This window comes from Saccopteryx leptura, chromosome X (genome assembly GCF_036850995.1).
Source record: "Saccopteryx leptura isolate mSacLep1 chromosome X, mSacLep1_pri_phased_curated, whole genome shotgun sequence".
In the NCBI taxonomy this organism is placed as follows: Eukaryota; Metazoa; Chordata; class Mammalia; order Chiroptera; family Emballonuridae; genus Saccopteryx; species Saccopteryx leptura.
This window is the reverse complement of record NC_089516.1, coordinates 81,602,928-81,617,307: the sequence shown is the minus strand read 5'-3', so window position 1 is coordinate 81,617,307 and position 14,380 is coordinate 81,602,928. Positions and strand designations below refer to the sequence as shown.

At 35.6% G+C, this 14,380-nt stretch overlaps 1 protein-coding gene across 4 annotated transcripts in view; it reads right to left on the bottom strand.

Moving 5' to 3' along the window:
• Positions 1-3,997: 3,997 nt before the first annotated feature.
• The window catches only part of ZMAT1 (zinc finger matrin-type 1), a 54,291-nt gene continuing 43,908 nt past the window's right edge, over positions 3,998-14,380 (bottom strand). For all 4 annotated transcript variants that reach the window (XM_066357349.1, XM_066357350.1, XM_066357351.1 and 1 more), the window contains 2 exons: positions 7,848-7,947; positions 3,998-6,615 (listed from right to left, as the gene is read on the bottom strand). In XM_066357349.1, coding sequence (XP_066213446.1) covers positions 5,298-6,615; positions 7,848-7,947 — 1,418 coding nt within the window. In that variant the 3' untranslated portion in view covers positions 3,998-5,297. The remainder of the gene's footprint in view (positions 6,616-7,847; positions 7,948-14,380) is intronic.

Sequence of the window (14,380 nt, the reverse complement as noted above, 5' to 3'; positions counted from 1 at the left end):
GGTGTAAAGAGGAGCAAGTATAGTGACAGAAATTGTTTGACTTTGGGTGGTGGGCACACAACACAATGAACTGTTCAAATGGTATGGAACTTTTTGCCTGAAATCTATGTCTTCTTATGAATCAATGTCACCCTGTTAAATTTAATTTTCTAAACAAAAATTTAAAAAATCCCTCAAAACATGTACTTACCTTAAATGTCAAAGAATATCTTTACATGTGGAAAATGTTTCTAACATTCAGATTAGGTAAATATTAGCAGTGTTTTATGTTAGTAAACAATATCTGTTTTAAAAATTATTTTATATAAAGAAAATACAATTAAACTTGAAAGTCTATTGAGGGGGGAAGACTAAGCTTTGAGTACAGGTAAGTGTTCACTTAATTTCATGTGAGTCTAAAGAAAATATATTTCTGAGTACTCTTCCTGATTTATGTTGTTTCAAAACTCTAAATACTATCTTTCTTTAGACTTGTTTTCAAATTCTAAGTTAGGTTAGAATTTCCATTTACTTTGTGTTTTTCTGGTGTGTTTGTATCCTATAGGTCTTGTCTTCCAAGGTGTTACTTTCCTTTAGAAGTTTATTTTGCTGTCATAATACTTCTTGGAATTAGTGTTCTCTGGATTCTTCCTCCATGAACTACTATCTTTCTCTGGATTTTCCCCCTGCCCCTTACCCACAATGTGTCTGTTCAATTTGATTTCAGAAAATAGCAGTTTTCTTTTGGTTTTCTGGAGGAAACTGTATGTTTGATAGTCCTGAAATCTTCAAGGACTTATTTCACTACACTACACCATTCTGATCTGTTGCTGGTTTTGTGCAGCTTTGTCTGTACACCTGTAATTCAGAAACTGTGATGACTTTGCCCAATGTTTCAATTACTTTCAAACTTTCAAACCTATTTTTCCAGTTTGATCAAAAACCAGAGGCATGGATACATGGAAAGACTGACAACTGTCAGTGGAGGGGAGACTGGATGAAAGAAGATGAAAGGATTAGCCAAACACACACACACACACACACACACACACACACACACAGATATAGACAACAGTTTGGTGATAGCAAGAGGAAAAGGGGGGTGGGGGTTAGGTGTAAATGGGCAAAGTGGGGCAAATGGGGACAGAAAGAGACTTTGCTTTGAGCTATGACCATGCAATGTGGTATGCAAATGATGTTTTGTTGAATTGTACACATGAAACCTGTATGATTTTGCAAACCAATATTACTCCAATAAATTCCATAAAAAGATGTTATATACTTTATAAAAAATCATAAAAGTATACATTTGTTTGAAAATGTGGCTTGTAATGATCCCTTCCCCCAAAAGAAATAATGATGTTTCAGATTACAGTGGTGGCAGTGACGATGAAAGGAATTGGACATTAAGAGGAACATTTTGGTGAGATGATCAAGGGGAATTGCTTATGGTCTAATGTAGGATTGAAGAGGTGCTCAAAATGGTATGTGGTTTGAGCAACTGGATGGAAATTTTACAAAAGTGGGAAAAACTGGGAGAATGATTGATAACGGCAGAAGCAGACACTATTTGGCTACATTAAGTTTGAAGTACCTAAAGATAGCCACCTGGGTATATCAAAGAAATGGTCTTTGAACAGAGAGGAAAAGGTCTGTTTAGATGTCACCTTCTTTGAGAAGCCTTTCCTGAATGTCCACTTCCCATCTTTTTAACCTTGTTACCCTTGCCACCCAGAGCATCCACCATCACTTCTAGTGTAGTCTTTATCAAATTTATTTTGCAATTTCCTGTTTATTGATCCATTTTCTCTGTCAGTGACCATGAGCTGTTTGTGGACTACAACCTGTGTTCTCATATTTTTCTCAAGTTCTTTCCTGGCTCAATGCTGAAAGCCACTTCTTGTTTGTTCAATGCATGCATATAACAAGATAGTCAATTCCATTTTTTTCTATATCATCAATTATTGAAAATAGTTTTCAAATTCAGCCAAAATTTGCTTTTGTCTATCTTCTATTCAGTTGAGGATATACCTATGAAGTTATATGCTACTAATTTGTCTGAATACTGACTTCAAAATTTGCCTTAGATCATATGTGATCTCTTGCCTGGATGAGCACACTACTCTTTCAGTCAGACATGTGATAAACATCCCAAAATCGTTTCCACATGTAATATCTTAAGGTATGCTTCCTCAAATATGTTCTTATATTGTCTTCCATAACCAAATGCAGGATTTAATACTTATACTATTTAATTTCACTTTATTAGTTTCAGCATTTAACTCCAGGAATGGAGATTTTTTTTATTCTGTTTCTATATATTTAAATATCTTACATGTTACCTTTTAGTGTTCAGATGTATAAGTTGAGAGCAAAGAAAATATGCCAAAGTAGGGTGGCATGCCCTTTTCCCCAGCTTCAACCAGAAAACAATGCTTTCTGGTTAACAGAAAATTTATTTTATAGTAGGTTAACAGAAAGTTTATTTTTGGTCAAAAATTTTTTGTCTAAAAATTTAAAAAACCATGTTTTAGAGCAAGTCACTGGTGCCTTCCTCAATAATTCAGTAAATACCACACCCATATTCTTCCCCCAACTTGCCACACCATATAATTTAAATACTTTCAATGTTTAAAATTTGTAGTATTTACCCAGTATTAATTAAAATTATGTGGCCAATTTTAATAAATCACTGCTCTATTTAAGTTATTTTAAAAAGATCACAGTAATTTTGTTAATTAATGAATATTTTTATGATATATAATTTTGAATTTCCACCCCCAGCTTTAAACACAAAATGGACTTGTGCAAAAAAATTTATCAATTTTAAAAATGTTTACAGTTCAATTTATCTTGTCTTAAAAAATATTGTTTTGGCATGGCAGAAAAGAGAATTTGTCCTTTTTGGGGATAACTGACAGTCTATTCTCTTGATTCTGGTTCTTTTCTCCCTTTTCTCCAGTACACCAGATGTGTTAAGAACAGGGAAAGTGGCCCTGGCCGGTTGGCTCAGCAGTAGAGCATCAGCCTGGCGTACGAGGGACCCGGGTTCGATTCCCGGCCAGGGCACACATGAGAAGCGCCCATTTGCTTCTCCCCCCCCCCTCCTTCCTCTCTGTCTCTCTCTTCCACTCCCGCAGCCGAAGCTCCATTGGAGCAAAGATGGCCCGGGCGCTGGGCATGGCTCCTTGGCCTCTGCCCCAGGCACTAGAGTGGCTCTGGTCTCGGCAGAGCAATGCCCCAGAGGGGCAGAGCATCGCCCCCTGGTGGGCAGAGCGTTGCCCCTGGTGGGCGTGCCGGGTGGATCCCGGTCGGGCGCATGCGGGAATCTGTCTGTCTGTCTCTCCCCGTTTCCAGCTTCAGGAAAAAAAAAACAGGGAAAGTGGTACTATAGCTCCAAATAAACTTATGTCAACAGTCTTGTGGAATAAAAGTTAATTTGGGGATCATCTAAATCCCTTTTCATTCAACCAGTTATAAACCCAACCAAATATATTATGCTTCAGCTAGTATTTACCATTTTATTCAATTCTCAAGAAAAAACCAACTATTAAATGTCTTGCCTAAGTGCCAATACATCACCATCTAAACTTATTTACTTTTTTCGATAGAATTAACATATCAAGGAAATACTATAGCCTATTTTTCCCAGTTCTGACACCATGTTGAACTCTGATGGTATTCCCACAAAGACACACAGAAATTTGATGGTACAACTGAAACCAGAATCCTGAGATATGGGTTCCCAGGCTATTAATCCTTCTATACTATATCGATCCTCAAATGCTTACAAGAGGTGCTTATCATGAAAACAGAAGCACTGGAGTAAAAAAACAATCAAGATGAAACAATTTAAAGGTAATGTACCTGCACAGCCCTCTCCTGCTTATAAATGCTTCCTTTTTCAATTTCAAGTATATACTTAGTCATATTTATCTAACGTAAAACTGAGCTCTAGTCTGAATATCAGCTTCTATTAAGCAAGACGTAGAAGAAATAAAATTCTTACAACTTTATAATGTGATCTCCCCAGAATTGAAAACTGTTTAATTATTTCTCCTCTCCCAAAATAAAATCATTTTTGGCTGGGAAATGATCATTTACATAAAAGAATATGTAAAAATTAAAACACTTTAATATAATATAAACATTTCCAGAATATAGACTGATTTTGCATCAGTACTTTTAAAACTATATATCATCTAAGATTATTATAGACGGTTTCATTTTCCACTTTCAGAACTATAAAATACAAAAATACACTGCAAATTAGATTTAACAAACAAAAAATCAGTCTAAATCTTTTCATACATTTTTCTTGGAAAAACTCAAGAAATAAACAAACACATAACAACAATAAAATACCACCAACACTAACACAAACTCAAAGAAAGAATAGATTCTGTAATGACTGGTCATTCTTGCACTGAAAATAAATTATTTCCCATGGGTAAATAATTCACTATCACAGCAATCTAATGAATAGGAATAGAGACAACCTCATTAAGGGAAATTACATTATATGTAAGAAACATGTAATTTATCTCTCGCTTTTTTTTTTTTTTAAAGAACGAGAAAAAGTAACTTGACAAAAAGGCATACTGAATACTTTTACTTCACTTGGCTTTTGTTAAAGTTTAAAGTCACTGTCCACTTAGGAGAACCCAAATAACATAAATTTCTTGAAAACAAACTTTTCAACTTATTTCTTCAATTCAACTCTATGGTAACAAAACTAAAGTTCAAAATCCAAGAGTCGACTTGCCCCAGAGAATGACTGTTCTTTTTTTCAACAAGTTTCCTTTTCTTTTACATTCTTGTATTCTTATCTTCTTCTTATGTTCTTTCTTAGAGACTAGATTAGGATCGTTTCTTCTTTTACTTTATGTTACGTCCAATTTTACACAGAAAATCTAAGCCTTCCTGAACTGACAGTGACTGTATGCATCTCTCTTTTTCTTCATTTAATGCTCTTTTGTCTAAATCAATGTTCTTTTCTGAGTTCTTCAAATTATCTTTGGCTAAACAATATTAAAAGTTCAAATTCCTAGAACAGACTCATCACAAAGCACTGACTCTTCTGTTTTTTTTCAATAGGTTTTGTTTTGTCCTATGTTTTTCTTGTGTTCTTATGTTCTCAGAGGCTAGGTTTAGGCTTGTTTCTTTTTTAGATCATTTCAATGTTTATACAGAAGAAGCTTTCCTGAACTGACAATGACTGTATCCACCTCTCTCTTTATTCACTAATTGTTTCTTTTTCTAATTTATATTCTTATAAAATGTCCTCAACTCATTTTTGGGTAAATAAAACTAAAAGTTCAAAATCCAAGAATAGACTCATCCCAAAGCATTTCCTCTTCTGTCTTTTCTTCAACAGATTTCTTTTTCTCTTTTTTGTGTTTACGTTCTTCTTTCGTAGAGGGTATAGCATGGCTTTTTTTCTTTTTTCGGTGTTTAAGCTTTCCTGAACTGACACTGACTTTATCTCTCTCTCTTTTCTTTTGCCGGATGCTCTTGTCCTTGTCGAGATCTATATCCCCATCGCTCTTTTTCCTCTTATGCTTGGACTGGTCTTTCCCTGTCTTTTCTTCACCTTCCTCCAAGTGCCTTCTTTTCTTCTGATGTCTCCGTTTATGACCTGCTTGAGGGTCACTGGTATTGTTTTCTAGAGAGAAGTGCTTATAAACTTCAGATTCTACACTATGTAAGTCATAGTTATTTTCTTGCTCACTAAGGCTTAAGGGTACTGGTTTTTCTGGGAAATAGTCTCTGGTCAGTTGACAGTAGGTCATAGAGTCTAGTTTCTGTTTGTTGTCATGAGCTGGTAAGTAATGAGGTAACTGATTTTCCACTGCTTGTGAAATACTGTATGATTCTGGGTAGGTCTGGAAAGTCTCAAATAGAAGTCTTTGCTCAGACATTCTATGTCGAGGTCTGGAATCAACCATTTCCTTGTACTTGTGGGTTTCCGTAGAGCTATCACTTACCTTTCTAAAACAAGTCTTCGGATGTAGTCCTCTGGCTTTCTGCACTTTGATGTAATCTTCAAGTTCATCTTGGAAAGAATCATATGTCCTCTTTGAATAAGGTGGTAACCAATGATGTAACTGGCCTTCTACTGGTGAAATATTGTATGGTTGTTGGTAGGTATGCGAAGTCTGAACTGAAAATCTTTGCTCATACATTCTCTGTCTGGATTCAGAATCAACTTTGTACCCAGGGGTTTCCATAGAGTTCTCTCTTATTTTTCTGAAACAAGTCTTTGGATGTAATCCTCTGGCTTTCTGCACTTTGATGTAATCTTCCAATTCATCTTGAAAAGAGTCATATGTCTTCTTTGAATAAGCTGGCAAGTAACGAGGTAAATGGTTTTCCACAGTTTGCGAAATTTGGTATGATTCTGGGCATGGGTATGTCGAGAAAGACTCATGTGGGTGTCTTTGTTCATACATTCTATGTCTGGAGCGGGAATCAACCACTTTTCTGTACCCATGTGTTCCCAACGAACTCTCTTCTACCATTCTGAAACAAATCTTGTGGTCTGGTTTCTGAACTTTGACATAACCTGTACTTTCATCTTGGTAAAAGCCTTGTGTCTTCTTTGAATTTTTCACTAGATTGATAATAATGGATTCGCTGCAAAGAATATAGTAGAAAGTTCATGTTACTTGGTATTTTATTCTGAATGTTTTTTTTTGTTTGTTTTTTGTTTTTTGTTTTCAAAAGGATTAGTCTAAAAAAATAAAAAAAAACAAAAGCCTAAACAAATTTTAAAAACATACCTCAATATAAAAGCTATAAATCACAACTTTTTATGCACAAAAGCAGCAGCAAGGATAGTCAGATATCTCCCAGGTATCTCTCAATATTTTATACATAAAAATATTTTAAGACCTGAGAAGATGGGTACAAAGAAGCAGACATATCTGATACTGTTGTAGTACTTAAAATGTAAGGCATGTTGGGATGTGTGGAAAAGGACCAATAATATACAGTCCCCTGAAAATGGTCTCATCTGAATGTCATGTTGTTTTAAAAGTTCTGATTAGTCAGTTCCTTGTATAGATCTTTTAAATGTGACAGCTGTTTATTCTGGAACTCTGAGATTATTTTTTCAAGTCTAAATGAAGGCTATTTGGTGATTCAGCCAATTTAGCTCCTAAGTACTCAGACTCAATGGTAAAAATCCTTTCTACTAGAATAATGTAACACTATGCTTTGATTTTAAAAGCAATAAACTAATATATAATAGTTAAGGGTTCCTCTGTCCTGCTACCTGACTTACCCAATCCCTGATTGTCCACTTCATCCTTTCCTCCTTAAAATAATAGAGTGGAATAAACATTCATTGAGCTCCTACTATGTTCCAGGTCAGGCACCTTACACATATTTTTATATTTCATTATAACCACTTTATGTCAGAGCTGTCCAAAGTTACATATTTGATAGGAAGACAGATCTGGTATTTCAATCCAGGTCTGTTTAACAGCCAAACCTTTGTTATTAGCCACCATACTTCATTGGAAAGATGATAACCAGATCACTGAACTCCTGGAACTAAGCCACCTACCAGGGATTAACTAAATTTGTACGGTTAGTTGGAGAATGATCTTTTAACATCTCTCCAAAGAAGTACGATGCTATCTGGTAAGGAGGAGAGCATTAGCCAGCTCTGCCAGTATACTATCATGGTTAGAGAACTTCCTGGGGGATGCTACTAGCATGCAATATGTTACATACCTTCAATCATACTGATATTAACTCATAAAAAAATGAATGCCTAGAAAATTTGTAAAATACATGCAAAGGTACTTGTCAGAAGCCCTGGTCTTTGGTGTCACAGGAACATTTTGGCAAAAAATACTTACTTAATTTGATGTTCACTTCCTTGCATATGGGATCGGAACATTTCTAATGATGTAAAGGTGATATTACAAATATGGCAAACGTAGGTTCTCATATTAAATGCTGAAAAAGAGTTCAAGTTAAGAAGATCAATATGGATACACTTTGAATCACATAGCTGGGCAGGAATTTACTAGACATCATCTACTTGAACTTTCTCAGTTTAGAGATAAGGCCCAGAGAGGTCAAGTAACTTGGTCAAAGTCACAGAGCCAGTTAGTAATAGAGCCCATGTCTCTTAATTTAAAGCCCAGAATTCTTTACACAATGCCAACTGCTTCTCAAGCCTTGGCCTCTTTCCTAAAAATCTACTATCTGCCTGCTTAATCTTTCTAAATGCGAGTGCAGCAGGCACTTTAAATTCATCATGCCCAATTAACCTTTGCCTCTTAACCCTTTAACCAACTCTTTTTGTTTGCTCCTAATTCTGTTTACACCCAACCAAAACCTGGAATATACCAGAAGATTAAATAAAAACAAAAGTGTATTATCACTCTCTTACCTGAAATCATGGTAGTAAATTAGATTACCAAAAGTAATTTTCACAGATAGATTTTAGAAAGAGAGATTTAGTGAAACCCACTCTCATGTAAAAGCTGAAAGCAAAATTCTAAAACAAAACTATTAGTTACCACTTCAAAAGGGTCAAGAACTACAGAATAGGCATACTAACTACCTCTCTATTTTATTTCTTAGGTAAAATTGAAAATGGGGATAAATTAATTTTTATTTTCTTATAATCTCAACATCTTTTCAATTTCCCCTTGATCAGAAGCAGCAAATAAAAAATTTCATAAACCAAATATAAAAACAATCCCACATTTTAAAAAGAGGCACTAAGTTGGCAGCTGCAGAGATTTTAGGGTCATACAAGGTCATCTTTGAAATCAAACAGTAACTTAATCATTTAAAGCAGGGGTCTCAAAGTCGCGGCCCGCCGAACAATTTTGTGCAGCCCGCAGACTAATCCACGAAGTTCAAAATATTTTGGATAAAATTAAGTAAGCCTAGGGGCCTACTTGTATTTTTCATTTCTCTAGCATCCTAGCTAGATATTAGCTTAGTTAACAGCAGTTGTGATGCGAACTACAGTTTCTGGTCGTTTTGTGACACTGAGTAAACTGCATGTACGATTGCGCTTGTTGTACTGATTATTTTTTGTTTTCAACTGCAGTGAGAAAAGTGTTGCGTAACAGTTGCCTTTTGTAGACCTAGTGCGGCCCCGCCGAATGGCTGTGATCTTGCTCTGCGGCCCACATGCTGAGTTGAGTTTGAGACCCCTGATTTAAAGGATGCAAAAATAATCATTATCAAGTGTATTGATCTTTCCCATGCAAAGATTATTCATAGAAGCAGGAGACTACTGATAAGGGGAAAGAAAGATGCTGACTTTGGAGGACATGAGGACTCTGCTCACTTTTGGCATATACTCTGTGGTGGGCCCAGGAGAGCTCAGCAGGTTATGCCAACATTTGAATGAATGATTCCTCAAAACTATCCTCTGTCTGTGTTCTGATTTTGTGCTCGCTAAGTCACTTTGTGATTATAACTCAGTTTCCCATATTCTTTGATACCAAAAAGAGGATACCCTGGGTGATAGATATTTAAAAAAAAAAAAAACATGAGAACCAGAAATATACATTTAGGGTGTGACAAAAGTAAGTTTACAGTTGTGAGTATACAAAACACAGTTTATTCTTGTATTATTAACAATTGTGTTATTGTCCATATGAACAACGGTAAACCTACTTTTGCCCCACCCTGTATATAGTCATTCCTACTGTAAATCAATACCAGAATGTCAGTTTATTAAACTACAATGATTCTCAGACTTCTCTGATAAGAATCACCTGGGGGTGTTAATTTAAAATATAGATCTCCAGGCCCTTCCCTTGGAGAACATGAGTTGCTGTCTCTGGGCAGGAATTTGTATTTAATTTTTTTTTAATTTATTGGTTTTAGCCAGAGAGGAAGAGAGGGAGGGGGGCTGGGAGGGAGAGAGAGAGAAGGATAGAATGAGAGAGGGAGAGAGAAAGAGAGAGACAGAAACATCAATCTGTTCCTGTATGTGCCCTGACTGGGGATTGAACTGGCAACCTCTGTGCTTCGAGCTGATGCTCTAAACCAGTGGTCCCCAACCTTTTTTGGGCCACGGACCAGTTTAATGTTAGAAAATATTTTCACGGACTGGCTGGCCTTTAGGGTGGAATGGATAAATGTATCACGTGACCGAGACAAGCGTCAAGAGTGAGTCTTAGACAGATGTAACAGAGGGAATCTGGTCAGTTTTAAAAAATAGAACATCATTCAGACTTAAATATAAATAAAACAAATAATGTAAGTTATTTATTCTTTCTCTACGAACCAGTACCAAATGGCCCATGGACTGGTACCGGTCCACGGCCTGGGTGTTGGGGACCACTGCTCTAAACAACAGAGCTATCTGCCCAGGGCAGGAATTTGTATTTTAATAAGACTTCAGGCTGTGGTTATCAGAAAATGTGTGAGAAATACATTAAACGAATACTTTCCAGTTTCTTAGATATTTATCAGCATCTTCAAAGTACATCTGAGGTTAGGTTAAGTCTCTTATTTGAGGCTGATCAACTCTGAAGATTTGGGATGCCTTGCAAAGCTAAGGACTAAATTCAGGACTCTGCATGGTCATAACAATGATTTTTAGGAAATTATCACTATCCTTATTTAATAGGTGTGTAAATTAAGTCTCAGATTCGTTTGGCCAACATCATACATTTTAAGGGCATCCAAGTTATGCAAGATACGCAGAAGTTCCAGTTTCCTCAAAATTAGTGTTTCCCAATGGTACTTGCACATTAGAACCTCGTGGAGAATTTTAAAACTTGTCATGTCACAGTTCACATCAAACACATTTAGTCAGACTCTCTAGGAGGGAAACCAGGCTTTCTTACTTTTTTGAAAGCATTCTAGATTTTTCTATGCAGGCATTATTGAGCACCACTGCCCTAGATTATGGAGCCAATGATCTTTATTATGATTATAAACTCAAATTGTATTTCAGAGGTTTTACATACTATTAGTTTAGTGCTTTTAAGGTGTAAGGTATATAATATTCTCCTCAGTTCATCCTTTATTTCTTCAAAAATTAGATCTGCAAGTCACAGATGAAAAGTGCAGAGGCAATTCCAAAAATGTGGTCTCATTACTATTAACTTAGTCATTGTCTTTTTCACACACTGATAATCCTTATCTTTTTCTATGATACCAACATCTCAGGAAAAAAATGTATAAAAACGATGTAAGCCCTTTCTGTGAAAATACAAAGCCTATTTTTTGGCCCCAAGATAAAAATCCCTGATCTAATCCTCCTGGAACCTGCCTCCATATGTTTCCTTCTCTCCTAACCCTCCTCTCTGAATCTACTTCTTGGCCCTGTCCAGCTTTGCTGCCCTCAGCCCTGCTAGGATTCCTTGTTTCTGACTTTGCCTAGAAATTCAATCTTCTTTCCATCTTGTAACTTTCAGAATCTTCCATAACCACTGTCTACATTTCTCATAACCACAGCCCAATCTCATAACTCCCTTGATTAAGGTCTTTGTTTTCAAAACATAGATTAGGGAAGTGTATGTCTTTATAGCCTAATACTGTGGTTTTCAATCTTGGCTCTATGTTGTAATCAACTGGGGAGTTAAACAAGTAAAAGCAAAACACTAATGCATAGGTCCCAGGGATTCTAATTCAATTGATTTGAGGGATAGCCTGAGCACTGGGATTTCTAAAAGTTCCCTGCATTATTCTAATGTGCAGTTAAAAATAAGAACCATAGGTTTAATGTCTTAAATGGGAAAAAAATCAGTTAATAACCATGTGTTAGCAAAAATGCAACTTAATATGGGACTTAAGCTTATTGTGAAGAAAAATAAAAAAAAATTCATTTTACCAGTTTTATTTTTTTATCTTATGACAGGAGAACAAAACATTTTTTAAAAATTAACATTTGTTGAGGACCTAGTCTGTGAAGGATACTCAATTTACTGCTTCATTTCATCCCTTTTCAATCCTGTGAAGTGGCTTTATTTTCATTTTATACCTTAGGAATCTGGAGTGCAACTGGGAAAGTGACTTCAAACATATCTCTGAGAGTCTATATTTATCCCTCAACATGACACTGCCTCTCAATAAATAATTAGCAAATATTGAGAAAAACTACATAGTAATTACCATATAAAGCACTGAGAAGGATACTGCTGAATAAAATATAATCCTTTGTTTCAAGGAGGCTAATTCAGTTAAGCAGCTACAGTTAACACAATTGTTAATAAACAGTAATGCCTACGAGAAATCAGAAGAAGGGGTTAATACCAAGAGCTAAAGCACTGAGGGAAGTTATGATGGATCTTGGAGTACAAGAAGGATTTGAACTTATGAGGAAAGCAGGTAAGGGCATCCAAGTGGATGGAGACAACATCACATATGGCAGAGTCAGAAATGAGTACTGTTGAATTCAAATAATTTGTCTAGCAAATATTGAGTACCAAATGTGGCTCCAAGCTAAATAAATACTAAGGGTACAAAATGAATTAAAAAGTCAGATTGTTTACAAATCCAAGTAAGAGAAGCATGAACAGAGGACTTCAATCTCATTTGGAAAAAGGTAAGAGAGGTATGCTTAATGTGGTCAGGAGCTCAAAGAAGCAGAGGCAATGAGATCAATATGGGACTCTGAAGAGGGCTGCCAGAAGAAATGATATTTTAGTTAAAGTTGGAAGGATAAAAAATAGTTAACTTGATGAAAAGAGTTGAGAAGAGTATTGAAGGCAGAGGAAATAGCATTGAAAAAATCAGACGATGTGGTACATATATGTATTGTATAAAATGAAATAATACTCAGCTATAAGAAAAAATGAAATACTTCCATTTGCAACAACATGGATGGATCTTGAGAATATCATGCTAAGCAAAATAAATCAAAGAGAAAAAGCCAAAAAACAATTATTTTATATATATATATATATATATATATATATATATATATATATATATATAATATAAAACTGAAAGCAGCAAACAAACAAATAATACACAAACAAAAACTCACAGAAAAGAGTATCATGGTTACCAGAGGAAAGGGTGGTAGGGGTTAGTAAAAGGTAAAGGGGTCAAATATATGGTGACAGAAAGGGTGGTAAACACACAAACAATATGCAGATGATGTGTCATAAGAGTGTACACTTGAAACCAATGTTGCCCCAATAAATTTTTGCCCCAATAAATTTAATTAAAAAAAAAGAAAAACTACTAAAGTGTTTGCAGGAATTTTTTAAAATTTAGAATTGTAGAATTAAATATTAGGGGATGAGAAGAGAGAGGAAATAGGGTGTCAGATCAAAGAAAGACTTATACATATACTAAAGTACTTAGATTTTTTATTTTGTACACTGGGAACTTTGAAGTCATTTAAGCAGTGAGTGACATGATCAGTTGTGTGTTTTAGAAAAATCTTTCGTCTAGCTGCAATATGAAGGATTAATCTGAGAGGAGCAAGACTGGAAGTAAGGAGACCACAGTTATGTAAATATATTAGACCAGGCAAGAGATGTGAATGGGCTAGAAAGGTCACAGTAGGGGTAGAGAGGAACAGGGAGACTGGTGAAATATTTAGCATTAAAACTGGCAAAACTTAGTGACTAATTGAATGTGGGAGATAAGGGGAAAGGAAAAATATTGAGGAGTCTAAAATAACTTTCAGCATCTTAGTTTGGCAACTGAGTATGTGGCGATCCTGTTAACTGAAATTGAAACTTCAGAAGAAAGTGTTGTTTTAATAGGTGGGAGAATTAGCCATGGTGAGTTTGAGTTTTGATACAGAGTTTGAGATATCTGTTATATTCCCATGGAAAGGTTTCCAACAGGCAGTTAGATAGAGGAGTTTGAAAAGTAAAAGGTCAGAGTGATTTTGGAGAAGTCAGAGCATGGGGTAATTAAAACAATCAGAATGGATGAGGTTCCTGGGATATCTACCTGGTGGGTATTGAAATCGCAATGTAATGATAAAACCCTGGAAAGTGACACTCTTGAAACTAAATTGGTAGAGAAGGAAGGGGTCATGTAAAGGTCATGAAGTAAAGGATAGAGTTATAAGAATTATAAGAATGAACAGTATAGAGTGATGTCAAAGGGCCTAAGAAGTTAGAGGTTTTGAATGAGTAATTAGTGAATGGAATAAAGCGGTCCACTGGACTTAAAATTTTAGAGGTCACCATGACCCTGTGAGAAATAATTTCAGTGAAGTCGTAGAATAGTGGTGCAGAGCAGTAGGGGAATGTGTATCAACAAATGGTGGTTAGGTAAAGGAGTAACAGTGAAGGCAGTAAGAACTTACATATTTGAAACAACAACAAAAAAGCTTGGTTAAGAAGGGAAAAGTAAGTATAGTAGTTAAAGGGGAACTCATGGTTAAGGGATGATTTGGTTGAGGCAAGAGATTTGGTAATCCACATTTGATGGCCAATTTTTT